The sequence below is a fragment of the Pristis pectinata genome, chromosome 24 (genome assembly GCF_009764475.1).
Source record: "Pristis pectinata isolate sPriPec2 chromosome 24, sPriPec2.1.pri, whole genome shotgun sequence".
NCBI classification, from domain to species: domain Eukaryota; kingdom Metazoa; phylum Chordata; class Chondrichthyes; order Rhinopristiformes; family Pristidae; genus Pristis; species Pristis pectinata.
The window spans coordinates 1,407,924-1,418,767 of NC_067428.1; the positions used below are offsets into that span (position 1 = coordinate 1,407,924).

Sequence of the window (10,844 nt, forward strand, 5' to 3'; positions counted from 1 at the left end):
ATTCCTAAATCTTTCTTTGACTCTGAGTCAATCATATCTTCTTAAATATGGAATAATAAACATCCAAGATTAAATAAAGTTCACCTTCAGAAGGTTAAAAAGAACGGAGGTTTAGCCTTACCTAATTTTAGATTTTATTATTGGGCAGTCAATATACGAAATCTTACGTTTTGGTTACATTACATTAATCGAGAGGCTTGTCCAGCATGGGTCTCTTCGGAAATTAACTGTTAAAAAATGTTCTATTATTTCTCTGCTTGGTTCTTCACTTCCTTTATCATTAATTAAACTAACAGATAATTTAGTAGTTAAACATGCCTTGAGGATTTGTTTACAATTTAGAAAATATTTTGGTTTATTGAGTTTTTCTTTGTCCAGTCCCATTTTCTCTAATTACTTTTTTAAACCTTCTATGACTGATGTAGTTTTTAAAGAGTGAGAAAAATTAGGTATTACTTGTTTTCAGGATCTGTTTGTTGGAGGAAATTTTTCTTCGTTTGAACAATTGTCTACCAAGTATAATTTACCAAAAACTCATTTTTTTTAGATATTTACAAATTAGAGATTTTCTTCGATCTCAATTACATTCTTTTCCTTTGTGTCCCGATAAGAATTTATTAGATGTAATTTTTAAGTTGGAACCCTTTCAGGATGGCTCAATATCTAATATTTATGACAGATTACTAGGAATGAGTAAGGTGCCACTAGATAAAATTAAAAACGCTTGGGAACAAGATTTGCAGATGTCAATTTCCGAGGAAACTTGGAATGAAATTTTCAAGTTGGTTAATATTTCGTCATTATGTGCCCGTCACTCTCTCCTTCAATTTAAAGTGGTCCACAGAGCTCACTTGTCTAAAGATAAACTAACCCGTTTTTATTCTGATATATCTCCTTACTGTGATAAATGCAGTAACGGAGTGGCTTCCTTAATTCACATGTTGGACGTGTCAGAGTCTTAAAAAATATTGGACAGAGGTCTTTCATACTTTTTCTGTACTTTTTAAAATAAATTTTAAACTTAATCCTTTGACTGCACTATTTGGGATCGTTGGAGAAAAAGATATAACTTTGAAGGCTTCTGATTTACATATTCTGGCTTTTATTTCTCTTATAGCCAGGAGAGCTGTATTGCTTAAATGGAAGGAAGCTACTCCGCCTACGCATGTGCAATGGTTACGGGATGTTATGTCATACTTGAATCTAGGGAAGATTCAGTGTTCAGTTTTTGAATCTAACCTAGACTTTCAAACCCTGTGGGGACCTTTTTGAATTATTTTCAAATCTCTGATTTGGGGACTAAAATGCAGATATTGGCTGACACTGTTACTTTTTTTAAGGTTTTTCCTTGCTGTTTCTTCTATCTAACAGCTTCGGGTTTTGGTAGTGGGGGGAGATTTTTTTGGTAATAAAATATTTCAATTTTTTCTTTCCTTATTAACTAACTACTATTGTAATCCTAAGTACGACCTAATACAATGTATTTAGCTGTATTTTTACTTTCTTTTTTGATGCATGTACTCTGTATTTTTTTCATGGATTTAATAAAAATGTTGTAAAAGAAAGAAAGAAAAAAAGCAGTCACGTAGAAGCTCATCTGTTTCTTCAGACCAGCACTGCACGACTCTCCGTGCCCGATACTTCCATTTCAGTTTTTGTTTGCATGCAGGGAGAAAGAGCACAGCCTGGTGATTTACCAAAGTGGGGGCAAGGGGTGGTTCGGAAGGCACCTTTGATGGTTGTATAGCAATGGTCAAGGGTGTTTGGGCCCCTGGTGGGACAGGGGACGTGCTGGTAGTATTCTGGGAACGTACTCTTGAAGTTGGCCTGGCTGACATTATCAGCAATGATGAAGAGGGCCTCAGGGTATCCTGTCTCAAGGTTGTTGACCACGGAGTATAGCTCATTGAGTGCAGGCTTCATGTCCATCTGGGGTGGGATGTAGACTGCCATCGGGATAGCTGCAGTGAACTCCCGTGGCAGGTAGTATGGATGGGACTTCACCGTTAGATATTCCAGGCTGGGTGAGCAGGAGCTCGCTGGGACTGTCAACATCTGTTCTTTCTTGCAGGGTGAATAAGCTCCTATCTCGCCACATGTCCCTGTCCCATTGTTTTACCCACAGACCTTCCCCATTAATGTCCTGGTACAGACTTGGGCACCCTCACCATAACTTGCCCACTCACTTATCTTTGCACCAGGAGCACATTTGGCCACAGTTCACTCAGTCCCAGCTGCTCATAGATTGTGTACAGTTGTGGCTCCAACACCAATGGCTGTGGCCCCCACCAGTCACAGCCGCCAAAAGTAGAGTGGCTCAGTTATACAGGAAGTTCTGCGGATGCTGGAACATGGAGCAACACACAAAGTGCTGGAGGAACTCAGTGGGTCGGGCAGCGTCCATGGGGGGAAATAAACAGCTGACGTTTCAGACCTAGACCCTTCATCAGGACTGGAAAGGAAGAGGGCAGAAGCCAGAATAAGAAGGTGGGGGAAGGGGGAGGAGCACAGGCTGGCAGGGGACAGGTGAGTTCAGGTGAGGGGGGAAAGTAGTGGGGGAGGGGGAGAAGATGTCATAAGCTGAGAGGTGATGGGTAGAAGAGGCCAAGGGCTGAGGAAGGAATCCGGTGGGAGAGGACAGTGGACCATGGAATGAAGGAATGAGGCAGGAGGAGGAGATGGGCAGGTCATCAAGGTGGGGGAAGGGAGCCAAAGGAATCAGGGAAGACAAAGCAGTGGGGGGGGGGGGGGGGGGGGGGGGGGGGGGGGGGAAAGGAAGGGGCAGGGTTACTGGAAGTCAGAGAAATCGATGTTGAGGCCATCAGGTCGGAGACTCCCAGGGCAGAATATGAGGTGTTGTTCCTCCAACCTGCACCTGGCCTCAACGTGTAGTAGGGGAGGCTGTGGACAGACGTGGGAGGTCCTGGCTGTTGCGGCGGACGCAGTGAAGGTGCTTGACGAAGCGGTCACCCAATCTGCGTCGGGTCTCACTGATGTACAGGCGGCCGCACCGGGAGCACCGGCTGCAACCAGTGACACCCTCAGACTCACGGGGGAAGCGCTGCCTCAGCTGGAAGGACTGTCTGGGACCCTGAATGGTGGTGAGGGAGGAGGTGTAGGGACAGGTGTAGCACTTGGAGCCGTGGCAGGGATAAGTGCCCGGAGGGTCATCTGCAGGGAAGGACGGGCGGACAAGGAGAGCGGTCCCTTCGGAAAGTGGAGAGAGGGGGTGAGGGGAAGAGGTGCCTGGAGGTGGGATCCCGTTGGAGGTGGCGGAAGTTGCGGAGAATGATGTGTTGGATAGGGAGGCTGGTGGGGTGGTGGGTGAGGACTGTCCCTGTTATGTCGGGGGGCGGGGTGGAGGGGTGTGGGTGAGGGCTGCATTGATGGTGGTGGAAGGGAAGCTCTGGTCACTGAAGGGGCAGGGTGATTGCGAGCATCACTGACCACCTGCGGATCCCCGGCGCAGGAGGACCCCTGGAATCCCCGGGACTGTCCTGCAGAGCTCGGTGCATCTCCACGCACTGTCACTGCGCTCCTGTCTAGGAATCACCAGGGTGTCTGTATAACACTGCCAACACAGGAGGGAGGGAAACTGAAGCTGCCCGTCCCATGCACGGTGGCCGGGGGGGGGGGGGGGGGGGCGTCACCGGCACCTCGGGCGGAGATGAGCGGCAGGACCGGCGCTCTCAGAGCAGGGACAGAGCGGGCCGGAGCCGCTCCGGATCTGCCTGAGTCCCGGCGCAGGGGTCCAACCACAAACGGCGGCATTCATTGTCCCGCAGACGCTGCTCGACCCGCCGGCATCCTCCCCGGTGCCCCGGGCTCAGTCCGTGTGTGGGAAGGGCAGAGACGTTGTCCGGGACGGGACCGAGCTGCACCGGCCGCCAGTCGGGGGGGGGGGTTCCGAGGTTACAGGGTCTCCCGAAACCCGCGACCCTCGGAGAGTGCGCAGAGCTGCAGATGAGATGTCGGGCTGCCGGCCGGGGAAACCCGTCCCCGGGCGGGACCCCCCGAACTGACAACTTCAACCCGTCACCAGCGCCGCAGGGGGACGAGACCCGCCGCACGCCCGCTCCTGCGGTGGCTGTGAGCTCGGTGCCGGCAACGGGCTTCCCGGGGGGCACCCGCCGGAGGCAGCTCCGTGTGCCGGGCTGAGCCGGTGCGGGGACCGCTGCAAAACGACGGCCAGAACGGAGAGAGGGAGCCCGGGCGGCGGTGAGACAGGCACCGACATGGCGAGGGAGGGAGGGCCGGGACACGGGGTGTGAGGGTGGGGAAGGGAGGGAGGAAGGCTGGGGAAGAAGGGCGGGACAGATTAGGGAAGGTTTGTGGAGAGGTTGGACAGAGGGAGGGAGGGGAAGGGAGGAGGGGAGGGGAGGAGGGGAAGTGAGGGGAGGGGAGGGGAGGGGAGGGGAGGGGAGGGACTGAATCTCAGTGAGTGCTCCTGAGAACGGCTGGGTCAGATGTGGTGGGTGCCGTGGTTCACTGAGCCTCCAGCGGTGAGAATTCCTGGTGTTTGGAACATGAACTGGTCTCCCGGGGGTGTAACGTTAACGGGGGGGGGGGGGGGGGGCAGTGGCTGTGTGTCTTCGCCTGCAGTGTGAGAGATGTGGGAGAAGCAGCGCTGCTGGTTTTGCCACTGGCTCAGCCACAAGTGCTGCCTCTTGTTTGGGGTGTTGCCTCTGCATTCCTCTGACGACTTTGGTCGTCTGACATTCCTCTGGTGACAGGCTGAGGGCAAAGCTCGGTCAGCCGCGGCCTTCTCACAGAAGCAGGGGACATTTTACCCGGGACAGCTGGCAGGCACGCCATCCTGCAAGGTGTCTCAGAGTAAGCCTCAAGCTGACCTGATGTCTCCTGATGCAATGTCTGGGTGTTACACATCCCAGCAACATTTTGGAGATATCAGCAGCTCAGGGTGCGCCTGTGGCAGGACAGGCGGGTGACCAGTTCAGGACAGGCCTTGCACCCGACAGTGTCATTCTGCTTCTCTCTGCACAGAGGCTGCCTGACCTGAGCCCTCCCAGCGTTTGTGTCCCATCTCCTCCAGCTGGCTCTTACATTCCTTCATAGGTTGTCCGCGTCACAGGCAGGTCTGGCAGATGTTCCCCAACCCTGTGTCCCGCCACAGTTTCTGAGGAATTGAAAAGTCCTTCAGCCTCACACACTGGGGGAGGTGAAACAGAATCAGGTTTATTATCGCTGAATTACTGACAAACTTCATTCCTTAAAAGAATTGATAATCAGCGTGGATTTTACAGAAATGTAACACCGGCAGCTCCTGTCAGACCACAGCTGGAGTGGTAGTTGGACTTCTAATGGAAAGGTGTAGAGTGTGTAGGGGAGGGGTGTTTAGAGTGTGTAGGGGAGGGGTGTAGATTGTGTCGGAGAGGGGTGTAGACGTGTGTAGGAGATAAGAAAGAAATTTAGAAGGGCAGAAAAGGGCCATGGAATATCCTTGGCCAGTAAGATTAAGGAGAATCCCAAGACACTCTGTCAGGAGCAGTAGGGTGTCCAAGGAAAGTGTGGTCCCCTTAGGACCAAAGGGGTAATCAGTGTGTAGAGCCAGGGGATGTGGGCCCACTCCTAAATAAATACCTGGTCTGCATTGACCAAGGAGACGGACAAGGAGGGCAGTGGGTTCACGGAGGGGTAGGTGGGTAATCTCAAGCAGGTCAGTATTAAGGAGGAGACGTTAGATGCTATTGGATGCAAAAGGGTTGATCCATCCCACCATGTTATGGGAAGCAGGGCAGAAGATAACTTGGGCTCTGACAGAGATTTCTGCATCCTCATGAACCACAGGTGAGGTGCCCGAAGACTGGACGATTCCCGATGTTGTCCCTGTCCCTGATGTTGTACCTGCAGCAGGTAAGGACAAACTGGTGAGACTCACATCAGTGGTCAGGACATTATTGGAGAAGATCCTAAGGGATAGTATTTATGTCCATTTGGAAAGGCAGAGATTGACAGGGATTGTCAACATGGCTTTGTGCAGGGGGAATCCTGTCTCACTAACTTGATTGAGTTTTCTGGGAGGAAACAAAAAAAGATTGTTGAAGGCAGGGCGATAGGTGTCTGTATGGACTCCAGTACAGCATTTGACAAGGTCCTGCACAGTAGGCTGGTCCAGGAGGTTAAGGCACATGAGGTCCAAGGTGAGCTGGCTAATTGGATCCAAAATTGAGTTGGTGACAGGAGGGAAGATTGAAAGTCTGTGACTATTGGCCTGCTGCAGGGTTCGGTGCTGGGACCCTTGCAGTTGGTGATGTGGTTGAGTGAATGGGAGGTATGAGTACTGAGGTGGTGGTGTGGATGGTGAGGAAGGACGTCTGAGGCTACAGTAGGATGTAGAGTTGGGCAGACAGTTGGCATATGGAGTTTAATCCTGACAAGTGCACTTTGGGAAGCCAAGTAGCGTGAGGTCATGTGCACTAAATAGTGGGGTGATAAGGAAGGTTAATGAACAGTGGAACCTTAGCTCCCTGAAGTTGGCATCACAGGTAGGTAGTGTGGTGAAGAAGGCGTGTGGTCTGGGCATGGAAGGTAAGGGTTGGGACTTTACAAAGCACTGGTTAGGCCACACTTGCGGTTCTGTGTGCAGTTCTGGCATCATGGTAAGAAGGAGGTGAGTGCAGAGGAGATTCGTGAGGTGTTGCCTGGACTTGGAGGACCTTAGTTATAGGGAGAGATTGGATAGGCTGGACCGAAGGCAGCTGAGGGGTGAGCTGGTAGAGGTGTATAAAGTTATGAGGCACAGACAGGGTAGATGGGGTAGTGTAGGGGCAGGCACGGTAGTGTAGCAGTTAGTGTAACGCTATTACAGCGCCAGCTACCTGGGTTCAATTCCTGCCGCTGTCTGTAAGGAGTTTGTACGTTCTCCCCGTGTCTGCGTGGGTTTCCTCCGTGTGCTCCGGTTTCCTCCCACATTCCAAAGACGTATGGGTTAGGAAGTTGTGGGCGTGCTATGTTGGCGCCGGAAGCGTGGCGACACTTGCGGGCTGCCACCAGCACATTCTACGCAAAATATGCATTTCACTTTTCGATGTACATGAGACTAATAAAGATCTTATCTTGACTTAGAATCTTTTCCCCATGGTTGGGGTGTCAAAAACAAGAGGATATGGGTTTAAGGTGAGAGGGAGGAGGTTTAAAGGGGATCGGAGGGGTAAGTTTTTTTTACACAGAGAGTGGTGGGTGTGTGGAACGTGCTGCCAGAGGAGGTGGTGGAGGCAGATACAATCACTGAATAGGCAAGGCAGAGAAGGATACGGATTTAGTGCAGGAAAATGGGATCAGTGTAGATGGGCTAGAAGGTCAGCATGGATGTGGTGGGCCGAAGGGCCTGTTTCTGTGTTGCACGGCTCTGTGAAGCTCTGACATGCACACTTCTTCTGATATCATCCTTTTGTTTTAGGGGTTCTGGAACTCAAATGCTCACCACAGAACACAGAAGTTGGAACAGTACAGCACAGGAACAGGCCCTTCCATCCACCATGTTGTGCCGAAATAATTAAACTAGTAATTCAACAGCTAGCTAAACTAATCCCTTCTGCCTACACACGGTCCATATTCCTCCATTCTCTGCACTCCATATGCCTGTCTAAGAGCCTCTTAAACCCGTCTATCGTATCTGCCTCCACCACCACCCCTGGCAGCGCATTCCAGGCACCCAGCACTCTCCGTGTAAGAAACTTGCCCCGCACATCTCCTTTGAACTTTCCCCCCTCACTTTAAATGCACACCCTCTGGTATTAGACATTTCAACCCTGGGAAAAAGATACCAGCTGTCTACCCCATCGATGCCTCTCATAATCTTATAAACCTCTATCAGGTCTCCCCTCAGCCTCCGCCGCTCCAGAGAGAACAACCCAAGTTTATCCAATCTCTACTTATAGCTCATGCCCTCTGATCCAGGCAACCTCCTGGTGAACCTCTTCTGCACCCTCTCCAAAGCCTCCACATTCTTCCCGTAATGGAGCGACCAGAACTGAATGCAATACTCCATATGTGGCCTAAACCAGAGTTTTATAAAGCTGCAACATAACTTCCTGACTCTTGAACTCAATGCCTCAACTAGTGAAGGCAAGCATGCCGTACACCTTCTTTACCCCCCTATTGACCTGTGTAGCCACTTTCAGGGAGCTATGGACTTGGACCCCAAGATCCCTCTGTACATCAACACTGTTAAGGTTCCTGCCAGTAGCTGTGCATTGTCCCTTTATATTTGATCCCCCAAAGTGCAACACCTCACACTTGAGATTCATTCACATGGGATTGGAACCGTTGTCCCTTGCATTTGTAATGCAGAAGTGCTACTATCGTCTGGTAATCCAGTGCATTTATTACTGTAACCAACAAAAGTTAGAAGAATCTCCACACCTCTCAGACAGAGCTCAGTTCTGTTTCTACAGTACAATGAAAGAGAATTTCTTTAAAAGTTATTATAATTTTCCAAGTGCTCTCATTCTCCACTGAGACACTTTCACACCATAATTGGCAGCTCCAGTGATGTTTCCAGTCGGTCACCTCACTGTGAAGACGGAAGAGGTCGAGTATTCATCGGAGAAAGTCATCGATGACCATCCTCTGAGTGGAGTCTGTGTCAGAACCCTGACTGCCATCGCCCTTGCTCAGCCGGTAGCTGTAAATCCTGCAGCAGAGATACAGCCACAAAAGGGTTAAATGTCACAACTTGGACTGAGACTCAGCAGCAATTCGTCCATCGTCAGCACCAGAGTAAACGGAACTGGTTCCACTGCTGTGCTCGCTCCCCACTCTGTCGCTCTAAGTCAGTGCCAACCGCACACCCTCCCATCAGTCAAAGCTAAGTTTACAGTACTGCCCACCCCTTGAGGACTGAGAAGAAACCATACATGCTGACGCATCGTCGCATGACGCACTCATTGGTCCAGTCTTGGGCACACGGGGTGTCAGAGGACATGGCATCCGACCACCTCCGTGGCTGCATCAGGCTGTGTGTGGAACCAAAGTTACGTGGCACCAAGGGTCACTACGTACCGAGGTTCTACCTGTCCCTGGTGTTGTGAAGGATGGGCCTCATTGCCGCACAACGTCCCAGTCAGCTGGACGCTGCCCGCGCTAACCTGTCCTTCGTGGAAAGTTCTTCCAGACCAACACCTTTGACCACAAGTCCATCAGGCAGTGGTCAGCACGGAACATCCTGCAGACACTGCAGGAGAAGGACTCGATGGACACTGTGGGGTGGTTCCCTGAGCAGACTGTCCAGACCATCTGGCAGAATGCCTCATCGCCAGAACTCACCAACAAGCAGGCAAGACCTCGCTTGGCTGGCGGTGAGAGGGGCCCTCCCAGTCAGATCCTTCCTGCATGGTCGGGACCTCACTCCCAGCGCGCGCTGCCCCTGGGAGGGCTGCGTTGGGGACGAGACGGTTGCCCACCTCTTTGCGGGCTGTGGGTTTGCGAGGAGGGTGTGGTGAAAGGTGCAAGGGTCCTTGTCACGTTTCATCCCCAGCAGCTGCGTAACAGAGGATTCTCTGATCTACGGGCTGTTCCCGGGGACACACACAGAGACGGACATCAACTGCTGCTGGAAGGTCATCAACTCGGTGAAAGACGCCCTTTGGTCTGCCCGAAACTTGGTTGGTCTCCCAGCTCTGCGAGATGTCCGTAGGGGAATGCTGCCGGCTGGCACATTCCAGGCTGCAGGAGTACGTGCTGAAGCTGGGTGCAGCCAACGCAAGGGCTCGGTGGGGAAGGACTACAGTTTAGGGTTCTTCTGTCACAGGAGAGGGAGGGGCAGGGTCAGGTGAGAAAGCCCCTAAATATTGTAAATATGGGACTGAGGTATCACCCCAGGGAGCCACATGAGCGGCATCGGTGCTGTGTGTTTTATAAAAAGTAACACTAATGATTGATCCGTGCACGAATGTAAAGGTTTGCACTGTTTTATTATTGTATATAGTTTGTCTTTTATTATGAATAAAGTTTATTTTGGAATAAAAAAAAATCCGTCCAACAAGGTGCAGGATCACCTGTGGCCTATGGAACAGTAGAACAGGCTCAAGGCTCGATGGCCTCATCCCTGTCACCGTGGTTGGTGTGAGATTTGTACTTACACAACCGGGAGAGTGCTGAGCCAACAAACCGCTGCAGCCAGAAGCAGAGAGAAGCCGCTGTACCACTCGAGGAAGGCGACGTACAGACTGTTGAAGGTAAGGGTAGATATCACGTCCGCCAGAGTCATGGCTGTCTGAAGCCAGGCGAAAATGGAGCCTGAGGGCAAATAAAGGGCATCAAACCTTGGCCATGAAGCTCGGAAAATCACTAGCACCACTTTGTTTGCTAAATATTGAACTTACTGACCCAAATACACATATCCACATTGTACTGGGGGCTGGAGTGTTCTACGCATGCACACACACACACAGCCTTTGAACACTGGAATCCAGAGCCATGGGTGCTCAGTGTGCACTGAAAGAAGCACAGAGCTCACTTGTTCAGGTGCCTTGTGCTAGGGCTGGACACCACTCGCTGGACAGGATGGGCTTCACGTTGTGTGTGAAGCTGCAGGTGGCTTGCCAGCTACTTGACATTTCCCACAGGCAGATCTGCCAATACCCCAGCTATCATAAGATGCACGATCATCAGGCATCAATGTGCCCGAGTCCCCTGGAGCACCACCCGTGTGTCACCTTCATCTCCTGGGAGATGATACCCCAGGCTGCTCACCTCAGGTGATACAATGACCAGATGTTACACTGAAACCACCTCTAGAGTATGTAGAGTGACCTCTGGGTGGGGGCTTAAGGCTGAAAGGTGGCTATCCAGACCGAGCAGCCAAAGGCTGTGGGTTTGCA

The 10,844-nt window shown here is 51.2% G+C and overlaps 1 protein-coding gene and 1 long non-coding RNA gene across 2 annotated transcripts in view; one reads left to right on the forward strand and one right to left on the reverse strand.

Moving 5' to 3' along the window:
* The first annotated feature begins 4,427 nt into the window (after positions 1-4,427).
* Positions 4,428-8,112, forward strand: LOC127582643 (uncharacterized). The gene is made up of 3 exons (XR_007958139.1): positions 4,428-4,502; positions 5,809-5,874; positions 7,421-8,112. It is a non-coding gene; the product is annotated as an uncharacterized LOC127582643 (long non-coding RNA).
* A 183-nt stretch (positions 8,113-8,295) lies between these two features.
* LOC127582635 (thymic stromal cotransporter homolog) overlaps positions 8,296-10,844 on the reverse strand; it is an 11,234-nt gene continuing 8,685 nt past the window's right edge. Inside the window, exons 3-4 of the mRNA XM_052038109.1 lie at positions 10,104-10,260; positions 8,296-8,656 (exon numbers count right to left, since the gene is read on the reverse strand). Of these exons, the coding sequence (XP_051894069.1) occupies positions 8,563-8,656; positions 10,104-10,260 (251 nt within the window). The 3' untranslated portion in view covers positions 8,296-8,562. The remainder of the gene's footprint in view (positions 8,657-10,103; positions 10,261-10,844) is intronic.